The following is a 20,494-nucleotide window of genomic DNA, read 5'->3' on the forward strand; positions in this document are numbered from 1 at the left end:
TTTGCATACAGGGATAGACCAGGAAATCACAATGCATACACCTTGGACAGATAGGAGACACATTCTAATACCACGTGTAGACAGATGTCTGAAAATGTGGGCACAATCTGAATGTGGAGAAGATCAGGACACAGCATGCCTGTTAGCGGCAGGTATAAACAAGGCTTTATATTTGGAATGCTGAGGGCTTTTTTCCCCCCACTCTAGTGCCAAACACGTGCGAGAGGAAATTGCTGACTTGCAAAGAAAGAGACCTCTGTGTGTCTGTTCTGTTGGAACTTGGCKGMAGTGAGGCCAAGCTTGTTTATAGAGAAAAGAATCATCCYCTCCCTCCCCTTCACATACACACTTCCACAGCTGAGTGAGATGGGATACAGAAAGTGAACTGGGTGTATTAAAATTGACTAGGGAAAGTGTCTGCTCCATTTTATCTGATAAAGTAGACCATGATATCTGTTCATGATACATTTCGATTTGAAATGTTCTGTAATGGCGGCAGGTAGCCTAGTGGTTAGAYRGTTYGACTAGTAACCAAAAGGTTGCAAGATCGCATCCCCGAGCTGACAAGGTAAAAATCTGTTGTTCTGCCCCTGAACAAGGCAGTTAACCCACTGTTCTTAGGCTGTCATTGAAAATAACCATTTGTTCTTAACTGACTTGCCRAGTTAAATAAAGGTSAAATACATTTTAAAATTTACATCTGCCTGAATAGGTCCATACTGTATGGCTCATCATAGAATTACATCAGCTGTTATGACTGCTTATGTTATGTCGCGGAGACTCCTAAACTGGATTACGGTACAGTTGATCCAATCCATGCTCAGCGGCCAAGTGTTCATTTATTCTCAGGAATCCTCCAGGAGTTCTCTATCAGTCCAAAAGTACTGTTTTGGACTGGGATGAGAGAGTCCACATCATTCTTCAAGTGTGCGACCCTTTTTTCTATGTTCTGATCTATGTTCTCCACAAGCCTCCGTGCATTTCTTCTTATGAAACCGTAGGACTTAAAAAAATTATAAATGTTTGGACAGTTGCCAATTTTATTAAAAAGACAAATAGCCCAGGTTACCCCATATCTTCAAACATTCTCATGTTGTTCAGTAAAATGTGAAGTATCAACAGCAGTTTTAGTACACAAAAAAAATGAGGAGTCTTAAAAAGTCAAATGTATTAAGGGTGTATTTTTCTTGGTAAATCAGTTCTTAAATAATGCATGGCAAACTTCTTAAAGTTGAGTGGTGGGTATCTGTGCTAGAAAGGCTTACCAAAGTTTCCGCCATTTTTAGAACACTAAAACGTCAATAAGAAACACAGACAATGGATGGCTAAGACAAATCTGGTCAATTCAATGGCCGTTTCTTGTAGAGATGGTTGGGTTTTCTTCAAGTACAAGTCATGTTGACTGGTTCTGTGAGCAATTAACAAAACYTTTACASAAATCCAACTAACTGGTTAAGAAAGTTCTGTACGTCAGTGTACTTAACTTTTCAACATCAACTTAAAGTACAAATATTATTTCTGTTTAGATTGAAGAGGTGCATCAGATCTTTCTAGAGCAATGGCTTCACAAACAGTGCAATTACTTTTTCCAGTTACAGATATATCAGAGCTTGCTGTGATCTGCTGCCGCGTCTGGCAGCCAACTTTCCCCACTGAAACCTGCAGCAAACACTTTGGTTCCTTCGTTACAAACATTAAAAAGGCCTTATTCTCTGTTCAACTACACCAACAGTAGTAGTGCACTGKAGAAACGCCACCCTTTTTGCTCCTCACGGTGAGAAAATMCCTTAAGCGTCCATSGAATCCATGACACTTCATAAAGTCTCATGTTTAACTTCTTTGTCCTCCACAAAACAGAACTGAGAYTTTTGTTTTTTATTGCAGAAGCTTCCAATGTTTAAAGTAGCATCTCCCTGAAACTTACCTTCACATTTCCCAAGTGGTGTAATCACTGACCTCATTGCCCCACCGCAAAAATGTGCTTGATAATGTTGTTAGCTTTAGCATGACAGCATTCTGGCCCATCACAGCAGTGGCACACCCCTGAGCCTGCGGATGATGTTGGCTAGCCGTTTGGCCAGGCCCGGGCTGGGCTCCTCCACCTGGAAGGTGCGGGTCAGGAGGTTGTAGAGGGAGCCGTAACCCACGGCCACCACGGTGCAGMTGAGGCAGATGACGTTGTAGGGCATGCTGAAATCAGGGGTGGGCAGGTTCACCAGCAGAGGCTCCGTGTAGACCCGCATMAAGTAACTGGACTCCTCTTTACACGGGAAACTGGGTAGACAGAAATTAATTATAATAACCTATGAGGATTGGGGGTCAATTCCATTCAAAATCAATGGAATTGAGGAATGATACACTACTTTCAAAAGAAGATTTATTTGGAATAATTTCCTTAAAAATTGCATTACATCAGGTGATAAACTAAAACACTTAAGACAACTGCTACGTAAGTGTTCAACCTGTACTTAAAAGAAAATAAACAGCCTTATGACTCACAAGCTGCTGAAAAGCGGGCGTTCCTGGGTGCTGTTGGTATCCATGGCGACAACACTGGGCACGAGAGCGCTGATAACAGAAGACCTGAAGCGAGGGACAACATTTCATCAAATATCTGCTACTGGAAACCTGAATATCTGCAGACTACAAGCAAGTGGTATCTCAATTTTAGCCAAGGCCCCATCTTCATTCAGAATCAAAGTCAAGACAAATATTTAAAATAATTTCATACTAGCTGGGCTTGATTGAGCTTGCTTGGGACAACGGAACCAATAGCGGAAAAACTGCAAATTGCTAAAAGGAATTTGAAAGATTCCTAATTGTATTTGAACCCAGTTCTGAAGCACAAATTGAAAATCTATGACAGCAATTATAGGCAAACAACACTTCAAAGTTATGACAAAGAGTACATTAACTGTCCAAGTTTCCATTACAATTGGCATTTCTTTAGACAAAAACAGAACTTGACCCGTAGCATAGACAAATGCATATCTTCTATTTCTGTAGACTGTTGACTTCAATAAAGTCAAAGTTATACCCAACGTAGAAGCCGTGGTTGGGGTCGGGGGTGTACTCCGTCCACTTCAGGAGTGCCCTCTCAAACTGCACGGTGACCTCGGTCACATAGTTAGGAGGCAGCTGGACCAACATCTCCAGCAGGTGGGGCTGAAGGCGGTCTTTGGACGGCTGGTAGTGGATGTAACCTAGGTAGAGAAGAAGAGAGGAAACATGTATTTATTTGCACAACCAGGAAAGACAAGCAAGTAAGTAAGAATATACACAAAATATCATGAAGGAGTTCCTAATGATAAGTTGCATCCCGCAGAACAGCCTGAATTCGTCAGGGCATGAACTCTACAGGGTGTCGAAAGCGTTTCACAGGGATGCTTCCCACAGTTGTGTCAAGTTGGCTGGATATTCTTTGGGTGGTGGACCATTCTTGATKGACACGGGAAACTGTTGAGRGTGAAAATCCCAGCAGAGTTGCAGTTCTTGACACAAACCGGTGCGCCTGGCACCTACTACCATACCCTGTTCAAAGGCACTTAAATGTTTGTCTTGCCCATGTCTCAATTGTCTCAAGGCTTAAAAATAAAGACATTACACACAGAAGATACATTTAAAAACATTAACATGTAGTGTGCTTATCTATTAGTTACACATTTATGATACTGAAGCATGTTCTCCCCATGTGGGCAGATAGCTCTTGAGGGAAAGGCCTATCAATAGGTAGCTGAAATTCATATCAACACTAGGCCCTACTTCTTCAAAGTGCACAAATCTAAAAGTTAGTTGATCAAAAAGGAACCGGGGTCATGTTCAGTAGGAGACCTAACAGAAAATGTTTTGCAACGGAAAACGAAAACCATCGTTTCATATTAGACAAGGCCAGGTAGTCCCTCCCTGTTTTAGTCCGATTTCTTCGGTTTGGTGCCTAARGAACAAGACCCAGGCATAGATGAAACTGTGTCAGCAGGTGAGCAGCAGCAGTACTCACTGGGTTTGTTGTCGCGACCCTTGCTGGTGACGATGAGCTTGTGAGTGRAGAGGCGCAGGTACCAGGGCACGGTGTCCAGCAGGAGCACAGGGAAGGCCCGGTATGGGTGGTGATTGTACACCAGGGTGTGGATCTCCCCCGCCTGCAGCCCGTAGCCCGCCACGTAGCGCCCTCCGTGAAGTAGAGGGCGCAGCATGTCTCCTGGTGGCAGGAAAGGAGGGAGCGTTCATATGGTCAATAATAGAAATAGAATTACTAAAATAGAATTTCTATATGGTCAATTCTATACAGACACCCTACATGAAAATTCATTCATATCAGAAAATCTTCTCTTTTCTGTAACACGTACATTACATGATCATACTTTGTAGTAACTGCAAATGATACTATTGCCTACAACATATTAACATGCTGTTTCTTAGTACCTAAGTAACGGCATTGTAATTGGATTGAGCAGTTTACWTTTTTTTTTTTAAATACACAAGAGGAATAGGGACTGTTTCTTATTCCACTTGTGTACGGGAAGTGGACAGACAGTCGAGGGAACATATTTTCTGGAATGAAACGCAGCCCACATATGGAGTCGTGTCCTAGCCCGGTGTCAACTCACACCACTCTCGGCTGCTCTCCAGCGCAGCAGCATGTTGAGGGAGCGCGTCTGTCCGAACGTTGCCTGGTTGGTGAGGTCGTAGACCGAGTAGGTTCTCCGATCCCCCAGCACCACAGCCTGGCTCAACAGGGGAGTGGCTGGACTCAATTCAAACAGCTCCCCCTTTAAAGGGGAAAAACAACAACAATCTATTCCTGCTCAACTACCATAGGATTGATAGAGATAAATAGGTTTTATTTCCACAAATACATGTAGCACAATGGCGCTTGTTGGCAGTTTACAATAAAGAAAACTGAATTGCAGTCCAGCTTACAGAAGAACATGATTAAAATAGAAACTCATTCATATTTTAATTTGAACAACTACCCCATCTAGGGTCTGCTTAAAAGCCTAACTAATGATGGTATTGGCCTGTCTTTGTAGTGTTCTGTGTTACGGATCTGCCGTAGTTGCCCGCCCTGACGTGAACCTCACTCCGGATCTGATCCCTTGTAGGTGACAACAAGCTGGAGAATGTGTTTGAACCCTACAGCTTGAGAGCAAGTCCCKATTGCACTACTCTATACCAGTAGTGTTGACTGGTGTTTTAGTATAAACAAAACACACAGGCGCACACGTGATGCTCAGCCAACTACTTTCGCGATGCACCATTGTAGCAGGTATGTTAGTGATTGGACTAAGCTTGGCATGCACAAAGAGGTCAGTCTGAGAAGGGTTCATTTCAATAGGAAGACCATGGAGTGTTGATAGTTGTTTGAACTTCGGTACGTATTAATGGTGCTGACTTTTCTTCTTACTTCAAAAGAATGAGCTTTTGAAACTCAAAATTGATGCTCTGTTCCTTGACTGTATGAAGTAACTAAGTCATTCTGAGTAAGAGTGTCTGCTAACTAAATAGAATGTGGATTAATATAAAGTTTGAGGTAATGTAAAGTTAGTTGTGTAAAGTATGCGGTCATGTAACGTTAGTCACGTAAAGTTACTTACCTGAGGGTTGTCTGTGACGTCCACGTKCACTTTACTGGAGGAGGCCAGMGGGCAGGCTTCAGTCAGGGTACGAGAGAACATCTTGAACAGGGACCACTCTGTGGAAACACCCAGTAACCCAACACATCATGTTCATGTCCTATATTTTGTATGTTTCTAAATGCAGTGACCAGTCTTTTTCATGGAGCTTAGAAGGGAAATGTCTGTACACCACAGTAGAAAGAAATTACTTTTCCATGAAAAGTTATGTTCATTATCTCCTTCATTTTATTGATTTACTGTAAAGTGTTGCAATTTGAAATACACTTAAAATAAATGTKATTTGAAAAATGTGCCATTTTCACTTTGCAAAATAAAGCTAGCATGCAAATGCACCTACATGAAGCGGTGTCAGAGCGGAAGATACTGTACATCTTGGCAATACCAGCATGTTTTAGCAATAGTGTGGTGATACTACACTGAACAAAAATAAACGCAACATTTTTACTGAATTACAGTTCATATGAAGAAATCAGTCAATTGAAATAAATGCATTAGGCCCTATTCTATGGATTTCACTTGACTAGGAATACAGATATGCATCTGTTGGTCACAGATACTCAAAAAAAAGGTAGGGGTGTGGATCAGAAAACCATTCTGTATCTGGTGTGACCACCATTTGCCTCATGCAGCGCGACATCTCCTTCGCATAGAGTTGATTGTGGTCTGTGGAATGTTGTTCCACTCCTCTTCAATGGCTGTGCGAAGTTGCTGGATATTGGCGGGAACTGGAACACCCTGTCGTACACATCAATCCAGAGCATCCCAAACATGCGCAGGTGGGTAACGTGTCTGGTGAGTATGCAGGCCATGGAAGAACTGAGACATTTTCAGCTTCTGGGAATTGTGCACAGATCCTTGCGACATGGGGCAATGCATTATCATGCTGAAACATGAGATGATGCCATAACAATGGGCCTCAGGATCGCGTCACGGTATCTCTGTGCATTCAAATTACCATCGATAAAATGCAATTGTGTTCGTTGTCTGTAGCTTATGCCTGSCCATACCATAACCCCACCGCAGGGCACTTTGTTCACAACGTTGACCTCAGCAAATCTCTCGCCCACACGACGCGGTACACGCCGTCTGCCATTTGAAACTGMGATTCATCTGTAAAGAGTACACTTCCCTACCGTGCCAGTGTACATCGAAGGTGAGCATTTGCCCACTGAAGTTGGTTACGACGCCAAACTGCAGTCAGSTCAAGACCCTGTTGAGAACGATGAGCAAGCAGATGAGCTTCCCTGAGATGGTTTCTGACAGTTTGTGCAAAAAATCCTTTGCTTGTGCAAACCCAGTTTCATCAGCTCTCCGGGTGGTTGGTCTCAGATGATCCAGCAGGTGAAGAAGCCAGATGTGGAGTTCCTGGGCTGGTGTGATTACATGTGGTKTGCAGTTGTGAGGCCGGTTGGATGTACTGCCAAATTCTCTAAATCAACTTTGGAGGTGGCTTATGGTAAAGAAATTAACATTCAGTTCTCTGGCAACAGCTCTGGTGGACATTCCTGCAGTCAGCATGCCAATTGCACACTCCCTCAAAACATCTGTGGCATTGTCTTGTGTGACAAAACTGCACATTTTAGAGTGGCCTTTTATTGTACTCAGCACAAGGTGCACCTGTGCAATGATCATGCTGTTTAGTCAGCTTCTTGATATGCCACARCTGTCAGGTGGCTGGATTATCTTGGCAAAGAATAAATGCWCACTAACAGTGATGTAAACAAATTTGTGCACAACATTTTAGAGAAAAGAAATGTCTGGGATCTTTAATTTCAGCTCATGAAACCAACACTTGATATGTTGCGTTTATATTTTTTGTTATACCCTTTTCACACTATCAAGTCGACCTACACTGTACTGGTTCAGTTATTTTCCATTCACACTGTCCACGTTTCCAGCAACTATATGGTGGAGGCATAACCAGGCCAGCGCAGTACAGCTTGGCTCAGCTCAGTATGTGAAAGGGGTATAATACTGAATGAGGAGAGGCCTCTCTCACCTCGTTTGCCCTGGCCAGAGGAGTGCAGGTCAAACACCACATTCAGTGTCTGTCTCAGCTCCCACGCTGTGGACTTGCACTGCCAGTCCTGAAACAACAGTAGCCGAGTGTCATATAAAGGCTGGGACTCATCAACAGTGACAGGTTTTCGAACGGGATTACAAGTAGGATGGAAGGTGAAATCAGTGGCTTGGTATTTTCTACAGGAGAACTTTAAAAAGCCAACACAAAAAGAATGGATGGTTATTTTTCTTTGATATGGCTGACTACATGATAAAAGGTACCTATAATATACAGTTGAAGTCAGAAGTTTAAATACATTTAAACTCAGCTTTTCACAATTCCTGACATTTAATCTGAGTAAAAATTCCCTGTATTAGGTCAGTTAGGATCACCACTTTATTTTAAGAATGTGAAATGTCAGAATAATAGTAGATAAATCATTCTATTTCAGCTTTTATTTCTTTCATCACATTCCCAGTTGGTCAGAAGTTTACATACACTCAATTAGTATTTGGTAGCATTGCCTTTAAATTGTTTAACTTGAGTCAAACGTTTTGGGTAGCCTTCCACAAGCTTCCCACAATACGTTGGGTGAATTTTGGCCCATTCCTCCTGACAAGAGCTGGTGTAATGGAGTCAGGTTTGTAGGCAAAAGAAATGAGCCAAGACCTCAGAAAAAAWAATTGTAGACCTCCACAAGTCCGGTTCATCCTTGGGAGCAATTTCCAAAAGCCTGAAGGTACCACGTTCATCTGTACAAACAATAGTACGCAAATATAAACACCATGGGACCACATAGCCATCATACCGCTCAGGAAGGAGACGCGTTCTGTCTCCTAGAGATGAACGGACTTTGGTGCGAAAAGTGCAAATCAATCCCAGAACAGCAAAGGACCTTGTGAAGATGCTGGAGGAAACAGGTAAAAAAGAATCTATATCCACAGTAAAACGAGTCCTATATCGACATAACCTGAAAGGCCGCTCAGCAAGGAAGAAGCCWCTGCTCCAAAACCGCCATAAAAAAGCCAGACTATGGTTTGCAACTGCACATGGGGACAAAGATTGTACTTTTTGGAGAAATATACTATGGTCTGATGAAACAAAAATAGAACTGTTTGGCCATATTGACCATCGTTATGTTTGGAAGAAAAATGGGGAGGCTTGCAAGCCAAAGAACACCATCCCAACCGTGAAGCACAGGGGTGGCAGCATCATGTTGTGGGGGTGCTTTGCTGCAGGAGGGACTGGTGCACTTCACAAAATAGATGGCATCATGAGCTAGGAAAATTATGTGGATATATTGAAGCAACATCTCAAGACATCAGTCAGGAAGTTAAAGCTTGGTCGCAAATGGGTCTTCCAAATGGACATTGACCCCAAGCATACTTCCAAAGTTATGGCAAAATGGCTCAAGGACAACAAAGTCAAGGTATTGGAGTGGCCATCACAAAGCCCTGACCTCAATCCTATAGAAAATGTGTGGGCAGAACTGAAAAAGTTCTGCCCACACGAACAGGCCTCCTTGTGCGAACAAGGAGGCCTACAAACCTGTCTCAGTTACACCAGCTCTGTCAGAAGGAATGGGCCAAAATTCACCCAACTTATTGTGGGAAGCTTGTGAAAGGCTACCTGAAATGTTTGACCCATGTTAAACAATTTAAAGGCAATGCTACCAAATAATAATTGAGTGTATGTAAACTTCTGACCCACTAGAAAATGTGGTGAAAGAAATAAAAGCTGAAATAAATTTCAATTATTATAAAATAAAGTTTAATTATTATTCTGACAATTCCCATTTTTAAAATAAAGTTGTGATCCTAACTGACCTAAGACAGGGCATTTTTACGAGGATTAAATGTCAGGAATTGTGAAAAACTGCTTTTAAATGTATTTGGCTAAGGTGTATGTAAACTTCTGACTTCAACTGTATGTGCGTTACAAGGAGGCTATTATTTATCTAGAGTTCAGTGAAATGCGCAATGCATAAACAGTAACCTCATTCAACGCACATTATMGAAGGAAAGTATTAAACGAAGTCACACTGCCAAATGAGGTTTACAGTAATTTTTGCACTTTGCCCAATTCTTTTGCACTATGAAAATGTCACCCATAGTATAGTAATACATATATCTGAAGACTGTATATACATACACCTCACCTGACACACAGGTCTGATGTGTAGAGCCTGGGAGTGGAAGCTGCTGTGGAAGAGTTTCTCAGACTTCATTAGCACTGCCAGACCAGTCTAGAGAAAGGAGATGGGCAACATGAAGAACATGGTTAATCACCACACACGCATGCACGTACACGCACACACACACACACAGACTTTAAGTCCATTCCAATAAAAGGATAACACTTCATGCTATTGGTTTTAAAATAATCACCTAACCACAAATCAGGGTTTAGTAGGGCACAACGTAGCAGAATAAATAAAGAGAATGGGCATTTTAGAAGAAGTCCAGGTAGTCCTTCCCTCTTTGGCTGTTTTTTTTTCTTCCCCTGTTTAGTGCCTAATGAACATGAAGAAGGAAGCCTCCGCACCCTTTTTCAGATTTAGTATACTACGCTMTTGGTAAATGTGACATTCATAAGACCATCCAACATAAGACGGACTGGTACCTTGGAGCCGCAGGGAAGGAGTTTCTTCCACGGCGTCAGATTCTCAGTACAAACGATCTCCCGCGGCAACACAGCATAGCGGAGGAAGCGCTGGTTAGTTACTGTATAGCAGAGGACGTATACAGGACACACATACACAGGTCCACATCAACACACTTTATGTCACATCACAACACAGAACAACCAGACATAACACTTAGTATTATGGAGAATCACACATCAACACGGTATTGTTTCACATCTTTAATAATACTGTACTATTCTAATTCCGTAACTGCGTCATGATTCCTTTGAGTGCATATGCAAAACATTGGTTGGCACGTGGTCTTGTTCATTAAGCCAACAAGTAGAAAAGTGTTTCTTATTGGATAATTACAGATGATACCACCCCATTTCAGATTGTTTTCTTCCATTTGATCTCTTKTGAATACGAGCCTGCTCTCTGTTCAGAGGCAAGCTAGCTACTGTAGAGACTTGGGTGCTGAGTGTGAGGAGCCTTACCATTGCCCACACCTAGAGGCTTGAAGGAGGCACTGGGCTGCACCGTGTTGGTGGAGTCAATGAAATTCAGCGAGGCACAGAAGATCCCGAGAGGACGTTGGTCAGCTCCTTCCAGGCAACATCCACACTACAAGACAAAGGACGAAACAATAGAATTTCAATGCTAATATAGTTTGGGAGAAATGGCGGTGGGTAAAATGGCAGTACCTGCCACCAGTGACAAAAAGACATGGCTGTGAAATGTTGTGACACATTCTTGGTCAAAGACTCAATAGGCCAAATGATAGTGGTTCAGGCTGTCATTACAAAATGYGTGAAACTAGCGCCACACATATGTATGGATATATTTGACTACTAACGATGATGACAGATATAAAGCTGCTATGTTATCTTCAACAGTAAGGAAAGTGAACATGTGTGGCTAAATATACAGTATATACACACTCACTCAGTGACAGTGTCCTGAAACCATACCCACAGTTCGGCACCAGGGGGCGACGGTAGYAAAGGCTGGCCCAACTGCATGGTCCTCCAGTAGCCCTGAGTGAAGGAGATGTGGAGCTCACGCACAGAGAACTTCGAAATCACCTGGCCCAGAGACTTCGGGAAGAGTTGGTAGTGGGAGACTGAAAATATACATTTTGGGGAAAAAAACTGTGAGTTGCATAACACTAGTATGTTGACTTGGACATACCTGTCATACAAATTAGGCATGGGGCCTATGTACTGATGACAGTGAATGCACAGCAAGTTAGTCTGATTAATCAGCTCGCAATAGACAATTKATTGGTATATACAGCCTGGAACTAATGCCTGCAAAATTTTATAAATATTCCTTACAAGCCAGAATGTTGAATAAAATGACATTTCAACTTACTCTACCGGTTGTCTGTGCCATTTGTCCTTCAGCTGCTCGAAAATTGATACAAAATATCCACAGGAAAGTATTGTTTACCCAACTTTAGTTAGGTTCTCTCGTTAATAGCTATTGAAACAAGCATGCCATGACAATGAACATGGTATATTCTGAATCAGGGGAGGACGGAGAACAATCCACACATTTAAAAAAATAAAAATAAAAAAACATTTGAAAATTGAAATCGGAATAAAACATAAATATCACACACAAAAAAATGTTGATTGTTCTCCGTCCTCCCCTGATTCAGAATATACCATTGTCATGGCATGCTTGTTTCAATAGCTAACTAAAGRCAGGTAAACAATACTTTCCTGTGGATATTTTTGTATCTATTTTCGAGCAGCTGAAGGACAAATGGCACAGAGTAAGTTTAAAAACGTAATTTTATTCAACATTCTGGCTTGTAAGGAACATTTACACAATTTWGCAGGCATTAGTTTGACTGTATATATATCAATTAATTGTGTATTACAAGCCTGATTAGTCAGACTAAGCAACAGTCAACATAGCCTGCCAGCACTAACACCTTGTTCAACTATTCAACTCATCAAGCCATTGATTGGTTGGTTGAATCAAATATGTTTAGTGCTGGGCTMGAACAAAAGCCTGCACTGAGGGTCTACACTACAGGACCTTGACTGAAGCTGCACTGGTGGCTAGTGTCCCATTGTGGCTACTAAATAGATGACTAGAACATGATGTGATTGACCCAAATATCATTTCAAATCAAACTCTTTACTTCCTCGCAAGAAGTCCGTATCCCACAAGGTTCGGAACTGGAAAATGGCGTAAGTATCCCCAGAATGCAGTGGTCTGATCACCAACTCTTCCTGAAACTGGTCTTTTGCGGGCGGTGGTGGAGGGACGTCTAGGGTTTTCTTGGTGTCAGAGACATGGTCAACTTTGTCGCTTGGAACATCTACTAGATTCGTTTCGAGGGAGTCCCGCCTCTTCTCTTCCGCSGCCTCTTGGATTTGGTCTTTTGCGGGAGGTGGTTGAGGGATGTCATAGGTTTGAACATGGTCAGCTTCGTTGTCGCTTGGAGTATCTGTTAACGATAGATTCGTTTCGACCTCGGTAGCCTCCCATTGCCTCTCCTCTTCCGCGGCATGGGTTTGGCCATCGGCATCTTTCACCTGACTTGTTTCTTGTACGTCTGCTGTAACAAACACGTATACTAATACACAAAGGAGGACCGCCAGCATATAAATATTGCACCTGTGCGCTGTCATTTTCCCGACTGCTGAATGGCGGCGCCTACTTCTTTAACGGCGTGTCATGTTGACCAATAGGATGAAATAATTTAGTGTATTATGGACAATCATCACTGCGCACAAGATGCGCATAGTGACTGATCTAAACTTGCTTTGTTACCAGKAATATTTACATCTGATTCATTGTTTGATAATTTGAACATATCATATGTTGATGTAATAGAATAAATTAATGTATCTGTGTTTTTCATAGCTACACAGTCAAGCCGAGCAGGATGCTTTATATCGTTGCTTCTCAGGACTTTAAACCAGTAGCCTGATATACTACATTTTCCKTTCATTTCTGTTATTACTCTCTCTACTTATGGACAATAGGCCCTGGCTACTGATTTCCTTTCAGCCAATAACACTAGGCCTATCCAGCTGTTTTTTCTTAAAGCTGCAGTAGGCAACTTTTTGTGTGACCCAACCAAATTCACATAGAACTGTAGTTATAGATCTGTCATTTTCATTGAAAGAAAGTTTAAGAAGCAGAACGTATGTAAGTTATTTCTATGCTTCTCGCTTGCTAGTTTCGTTTTTGCGTCTTTTACTTTCGGTATGGTACACCAGCTTCAAACAGCTGAAAATACAATATTTTTGGTTAGGAAAATATATATTCACAGCAGTTTAGATGGTACCATGTTTCTCTACACTATAATTGCTTGTTCTGTCACAAACCGATATTAGGGAACTCTTAGAATTTTAGCAAACAGGAAATGGTGGAGCAATTTCTACATAGTGCATTTTTAATCCCTTCAATGCCATTCATAATTACATTACATTGAAATATTAGGATAAGTTGCAGTATTTAAAAAAAAATAACATTTCAAAATCATTGCAGTCCTGAGATTTCTAAAATGAACCAATTTAACCACGTCTTGATGTTCTATTCAACCTTAACACCATCCATGCTCATAGTATGTGGATATTAGGATAATTCGAATTGGCTAAACCAGCTTCAGAAATCKTAAATGCTTTGTTGACATTGATGTGGTGACAGAAAGTACATTAATAAATGCAGATGTTGTATGTAGGCCTAAATGTGTGTTGCTGGCTACAATGGCTGCATTCACACAGGAAGCCCAAATTTGATAATTGTTTCTTACTAATTGGTCTTTTGGCCAATCAGAGCTGAAAAAGATCTGATGTGATTGGTCAAAAGACCAATTAGAAGGGACAAATATAAAAATGGGTCTGTCTGTATAAACCAGCGTATAAACGCAGCCAATGTTGCGAGCAAAGCACTTGAATCCATCCAACTGATATTTACCACATTCCCACTTGGTTATGAACGCAGGAATATAGATGGGCACATCCGTATCACCGCTCCCACGTCCACACGCGCTCCAACATACTAGGAATTTCTGCTCAGCACCCATGGCCCCCCATTAGATGCTCAAAGCCGCTGTTGTCATAACGAATTATATCTGCACTACTGCTGTTTACTTCTGAAGTTGCCTGCCTCTGGTAGGGTTTTCAATATTTTATTCAGAATTCCTGTGCTCTATCCCTATGGCTACATCCGATGGAAATGGAATAGACGGCTGTCTTTTGCAACGAGGCAAATCTCAAAGTGACCCAAACCTACTCACCGAATCCGGCATCGATCTAGTGCACAACACAGGTAAGATAGGCCTACATATTTTATTGTCAGGATATTCTATAGGCTATGATATTGGCATTTTATTATAAATCTAATCGCTTTGGTATTGCTAAATGGGATATGAGGACCACATCMGAATAATAAGCACTCCATGCTTTCATTTGACAGCAAAACATTTCATAAAAGTGATTCTCTGAGAATTGAGAGAGAAAAATATCCTGACGCGTTTGCCATTTTCATTCAGTTCTATTTCAAATGAATGGATGCTCTCCCAAAATACGCTATTTGTGCGTAATATTTGGAGCCGTATACGCGCATAGCCCAACTGGTTTTGCAGTAAATGTGCTGGTTAGAAATTAACTGTAGGCTAGCCTATACTATACTGCAAAGCCTATTTTACACAAACCCATAATATTTAAATCATAATTTAATGTATTGCTACATTTATTTATTGGCCTAATTAGATTGGACGCGAAGATGACATAGCCTACAGTGAAGAAAGCGCATGTGGTGTGGTCAATCATTTTAGGCGAAATGTCTAGACGCTTTTTTCGTCGCTAGGTTATATTTTGATTCGTTACAGACACTCCCACTGTGCACATATGTTAGTTCAACGTCTAGTTTTTATTTACATTTGGTTGAGTTGTCAACTAACGTGAAATTAACATAACATGTGACCCAGTCATTGGATTTAGGTTAGAAGTTGGGTGAAAATTGACTTTTGGCAAATCCGATCCGTTTTCCAAGTTGATTCAACCAACACATACATTCTGTTTCGTTGAAATGATGTGGAAACAAGGTTGATTAAACCATTTTTTACCCAGTGGGCAGACATAGCCTACACAACATGACCAAAAGTATGTGGACACCTGCTCGTCGAACATCTCATTCCAAAATCATGGGCATTTAATATGGAGTTGGTCCCCCCTTTGCTTCTATAACAGCCTCCACTCTTCGGGGAAAGCTTTCCACTAGATGTTGGAACATTGCTGCAGGGACTTGCTTCCATTCAGCCACAAGAGCATTAGTGAGGTCGGGGACTGATGTTGGGCCTGGCTCGCAGTCGGCGTTCCAATTCATCCCAAAGGTGTTTGATGGGGTTGAGGTCAGGGCTCTGTGCAGGCCAGTCAAGTTCTTCCACACCGATCTCGACAAACTATTTCTATATGGACCTCGCTTTGTGCACAGGGGCGTTGTCATACTGAAACAGGAAAGGGCCTTCCCCAAACTGTTGCCACAAAGTTGGAAGCACAGAATTGTCTAGAATGTCATTGTATGCTGTAGCYTTAAGATTTCCCTTCACTGGAACTAAGGGGCCTAGCCCGAACCATGAAGAACAGCCCCAGAACATTATTCCTCTTCCACCCAACTTTACAGTTGGCACTATGTATTCGGGCAGGTAGCGTTCTCTTGGCATCCGCCAAACCCAGATTAGTCCGTCGAACTGCCAGATGGTGAAGTGTGATTCATCACTCCAGAGAAGGCGTTTCCACTGCGCCAGAGTCCAATGGCGGCGTGCTGTACACCACTCCAACCAACACTTGGCATTGCGCATTGTGATCTTAGTTTTGTGTGCGGTTGATCGGCCATTGAAACCCATTTCATGAAGCTCCCAACGAACAGGTTATTGTGCTGACATTGCTTCCAGAGGCAGTTTGGAACTCTGTAGCGAGTGTTGCAACCGAGGACAGACGATTTTTACACGCTACACACTTAAGCTCACAGAACGGGAGCACCGAGTGCTGGTGTGGCCTACCACTTCGAGGAATCCTATGACGGTGCCACGTTGAAAGTCACCGTGCTCCTCAGTAAGGCCATTCTACTGCCAATGTTTGTCTATGGAGATTGCCTGTCTGTGTGCTCGATTTTGACACCTGTCAGCAATGGGTGTGGCTGAAATAGCCGAATCCACTAATTTGAAGGGGTGTCCACATACTTTTGTGTATATATATATATATGTATATGTATTATGATTATTTGAACAATTTCTGTCAGCATAAGCCTGGGTTTCGGATAGTAGCCTATATTGGACACTCATTCCATGGACCCTTGCCCACCCCAACTCAGCCATTGCGTTTGACAGCATCAATTGGTTCCGATGCTGAGCAGATCAAACAGTCCTATGATCAATGACCCTGCGTTCCACATGATGTATAGGATCAAAGACTTCCACATCTGTGCAGCCCTATAGAACATCGATTCACTGTGGCGTGGAACATGCAGGCGTGCACGGGGCACCTTGAATAATCATTAGGCTATTCCCCTTTCAGTTAACCTACCTCTCAGCTGTTTTCACCTATATGGCTGATTAATCACTTTCCCATCATAAACAGACATGCCCTCATTCTCTAGAATGTTTATCAACCAAGCGTTTTTAATCTCAAGTGCTTTTAGACAACGGCAACAGGCCTAATYGCATTTMGTTATGATGATGGGCCTATTTTTAWCACAGTTGCATAAAATATTTTATTGCACAGTTTAGTGTTGGTGCCAGCCCGTGTCTGTTGAAGAAGACAGTATGTTTATGGCATATTTATGAATTGAGTGGGTTCTTCACCATTTACTGGTCTCACTCACTCACATACACACACACACACACACATACCAGAAGCATGGTGGTCAAGTATGCATGATTCACAAAACCACTGTTGTCTATTCATATTTCAACCAGCTATCTGTTTAGATCCTTTTTTTTGTTGTAGCACTTTTACAACTGTCTCTACCATCTTCATTCATCAACCTTATACAGCAATTTTTTAATGAAACTGCTCCGCTTATGGTTAATCTAATTGTCACAAACCTGTACGTTTTTTTTTACGTCCATTCCCAGGGCACAGCTAATGGAGCATACTGTCAATACAGTTCATTCAAGAGAACAGTAGCAGTGGCTGGTGACCAAAAGTACACATGGTCCGTCCTCAGTTTATCGTCACTGTGTAAGCGTCGCAGAACTCTCGGCCCGCAGTCTTTGCCAAAGGATTACTAAGCCTTTTACGCAGTGGCCTTTGCAGCTGCAGAGACTGACACTGTATTCATCCACTTCGTTAACGCCATAGAGGGAAGACAAAACAAGAGGACAAAGACACCGCATTAGCTGTAGAACGTTCAAGGCAATTTGACCCTTCATCCTTGCTGAGGCAATGCACTGTACCACTACATTTGCATTATTTTAAGGGCTTTTTATTTTATTTTAAGCACAATGGGTGATATGAACGGGTTTAAACAAATACTTACAGCCTGAGATGCCAGGCCAGGATATTACTTTGAAGGGTTTTGCACCCAGTCTGAAGACATTTGGGGAAAACACTACAGGGTCTTAAATACCACTTAGAATGTATATGTAATACCATGCATGGTTGACATGGTAATGGTTCCCTAAAGCCCCTACCCTTCAATCAGTTTGTTCAGGCACAAGTCCTTTACCCACTCCTGCTAATACCAAGTCACTTTAGTGCAAAGTCTCACTTACTGTAGTCTCTTAGCAGCATCTGACCATTGAGGCAACGAAGCATGGGATGCTTTGCACCCTAGGAGAATACTGTGTAGGGGGTAAGGATGAACAAAAGCTCAGGTGGTGCGTTCACAGTGCTCCAGTCGAGAATGGATCCCTACCTACACCCCCTACACTGTAATTAAGTCCTAGTACACTCAGATCTGGAAGGACTTGATTGGTGTAAGATGAAGCTCAAATCAAGTAAAAGTTTATTCGRCATGTACACAGTTTACAGCAGGTTTAAAAGGTGCAGTGAAATGCTTATGTAACAATTGATAACACTATGGGCTACTMTATGTTTAAGCTTAAACTRTATTGGAGCAGTTTTGTTCACTACTGGAGCAGTAGGGAGAAATGAAAACCACACAACTGAATCATTTAGGAAAAGAATGCCGGCTTGTATTTTGTAAATAAAAATACTTACAAAAAATGAATCACCTTTAGTAAATAGTGAAATTTGTACATTGAGCTCAAAATGAATGCAGTACAATCGACTTATATTGGCCATATATCCTGCCTARAGTTTACTAGGGTGCACCCAACTCTATCTTAATCTGAGGGTCTCTCAGATTTCAATGTTCAGTAGCAATTCAATAAACATGAATCCTCAGAAAAACACAACCCAATTCACAATACTGACTTATAAACCACTATGACATGGAATCAGATGTGAGTGACTYTGCCTATCAATTAACACTGTAAGGTGCTTATAACAACTCCACTGCAATGTATGATGCAATGATGTCTTTCAAGAAAAATCCTACCACACCTTAGTATGGCAGTGAAYATTCAGTGTTCTCCAAGGAAAATAAATCTTTGCATGCAAATCTTATTGATGTCCTGGGTTCGGGCGGCTCGCCATCCTTGGTGGAACTGAATTCATACTCAAAAAACCTGACCTGTTTTTCAAACAGGATCACACAATATATATACACTGCTCAAAAAAATAAAGGGAACACTTAAACAACACAATGTAACTCCAAGTCAATCACACTTCTGTGAAATCAAACTGTCCACTTAGGAAGCAACACTGATTGACAATAAATGTCACATGCTGTTGTGCAAATGGAATAGACAAAAGGTGGAAATTATAGGCAATTTGCAAGACACCCCCAATAAAAGGAGTGATTCTGCAGGTGGTGACCACAGACCACTTCTCAGTTCCTATGCTTCCTGGCTGATGTTTTGGTCACTTTTGAATGCTGGTGGTGCTCTCACTCTAGTGGTAGCATGAGACGGAGTCTACAACCCACACAAGTGGCTCAGGTAGTGCAGCTCATCCAGGATGGCACATCAATGCGAGCTGTGACAAGAAGGTTTGCTGTGTCTGTCAGCGTAGTATCCAGAGCATGGAGGCGCTACCAGGAGACAGGCCAGTACACAGCTCCAGTACACAGGCCAGTACACAGCTCCTCCTGCCTTTGAGCAGGAGGAGCACTGCCAGAGCCCTGCAAAATGACCTCCAGCAGGCCACAAATGTGCATGTGTCTGCTCAAACGGTCAGAAACAGACTCCATGAGGGTGGTAAAACCACTAATATAGTACCTTTCATATAACCATTAATATAGTGCTTAGCTTTAATCTCTTACAGGACTAAGAAAATAAAACTTAGTCAAAATGCTTTACACTTTAACTACAGCACTAGGCTCACGTGGACTGAACAATAGACTAGCCCGGGCAAATGAAAAGTACTAGTGCTTACACCTACATGTAATCTAAAACATAAGCGTACCAAAATGGATTATGATGCTAGCTAATCACATTTTATAAAAGTCTGAAAACTAAAATAGTTAGCCATGCATGATCACTAACATTTGCTATTTAAATTGATTGATAGCTGAGCTAGCCTAAATGTTAACGGCTTGTGCGTATGCTTGGTTCAGTATGAACACGCACAAAATGCTAGCAATAGCTTAGCTAGCCTAATCGCTAGCAGCTCGTTCTCCATACGAAAACTCACCAAATCCTAGCGTCAATCTTTCCTTCAATCCCTTCACAGCACATTCGTATAGATAAGTGAGTGTTAATATCCAGTTCTCTCTTTAGTTCAGTTTTATACAACTTCTCAACCATTTGAAACTTAGTTTGTTTTTCTTCTATGGAATGGCGGTAGCTCTTCACATTCCGTTCTAGCTCTTTTTCAGCATGTTGGCCCCAACTGGTGTATAATGTGAGGTTAGGAGAGGGATTAAGAGAATATTGAGTTTTGGTTGGCTCAAAATAAACTGCTCGTCATGCAGCTTCTGACAGCTGATTTGTAATAGCTGTCAACTTAAACATACCACAATATGATTGGTTACTGGAATCTCACTAGTAATGATAACTATTCAACATTAGTTGACCTGTGTTACAACCTCCCCTCTTGAAGGTATGCACATCCCGTTGCATCTTCTTGTTGGCTGTATAGTCACTGGATGACCTTGCACAGGAAACACTTAACTTCTGATTGATCAAATCCATTC

General features: G+C 41.9%; 2 protein-coding genes across 2 annotated transcripts in view; one reads left to right on the forward strand and one right to left on the reverse strand.

The window, feature by feature from the left end:
- Window positions 1–1,964: 1,964 nt before the first annotated feature.
- On the reverse strand, window positions 1,965–13,169 carry LOC111966402 (GPI transamidase component PIG-T-like). The gene is given in 13 exon segments (XM_070444427.1): window positions 1,965–2,274; window positions 2,500–2,583; window positions 3,038–3,203; window positions 3,998–4,198; window positions 4,610–4,769; window positions 5,595–5,692; window positions 7,636–7,723; window positions 9,797–9,883; window positions 10,261–10,361; window positions 10,762–10,851; window positions 10,854–10,888; window positions 11,210–11,387; window positions 12,420–13,169. Coding segments are annotated over 13 exon segments (2,031 nt in total). The 5' UTR covers window positions 12,913–13,169; the 3' UTR covers window positions 1,965–2,024.
- Window positions 13,170–14,141: 972 nt separating this feature from the next.
- LOC111966403 (phosphatase and actin regulator 3-like) overlaps window positions 14,142–20,494 on the forward strand; it is a 58,582-nt gene continuing 52,229 nt past the window's right edge. The window contains exon 1 of the mRNA XM_023991006.2: window positions 14,142–14,560. Within this exon, the coding sequence (XP_023846774.1) occupies window positions 14,449–14,560 (112 nt within the window). The 5' untranslated portion in view covers window positions 14,142–14,448. The remainder of the gene's footprint in view (window positions 14,561–20,494) is intronic.

The sequence above is a fragment of the Salvelinus sp. IW2-2015 genome, linkage group LG7 (genome assembly GCF_002910315.2).
Source record: "Salvelinus sp. IW2-2015 linkage group LG7, ASM291031v2, whole genome shotgun sequence".
Taxonomy (NCBI): Eukaryota; Metazoa; Chordata; class Actinopteri; order Salmoniformes; family Salmonidae; genus Salvelinus; species Salvelinus sp. IW2-2015.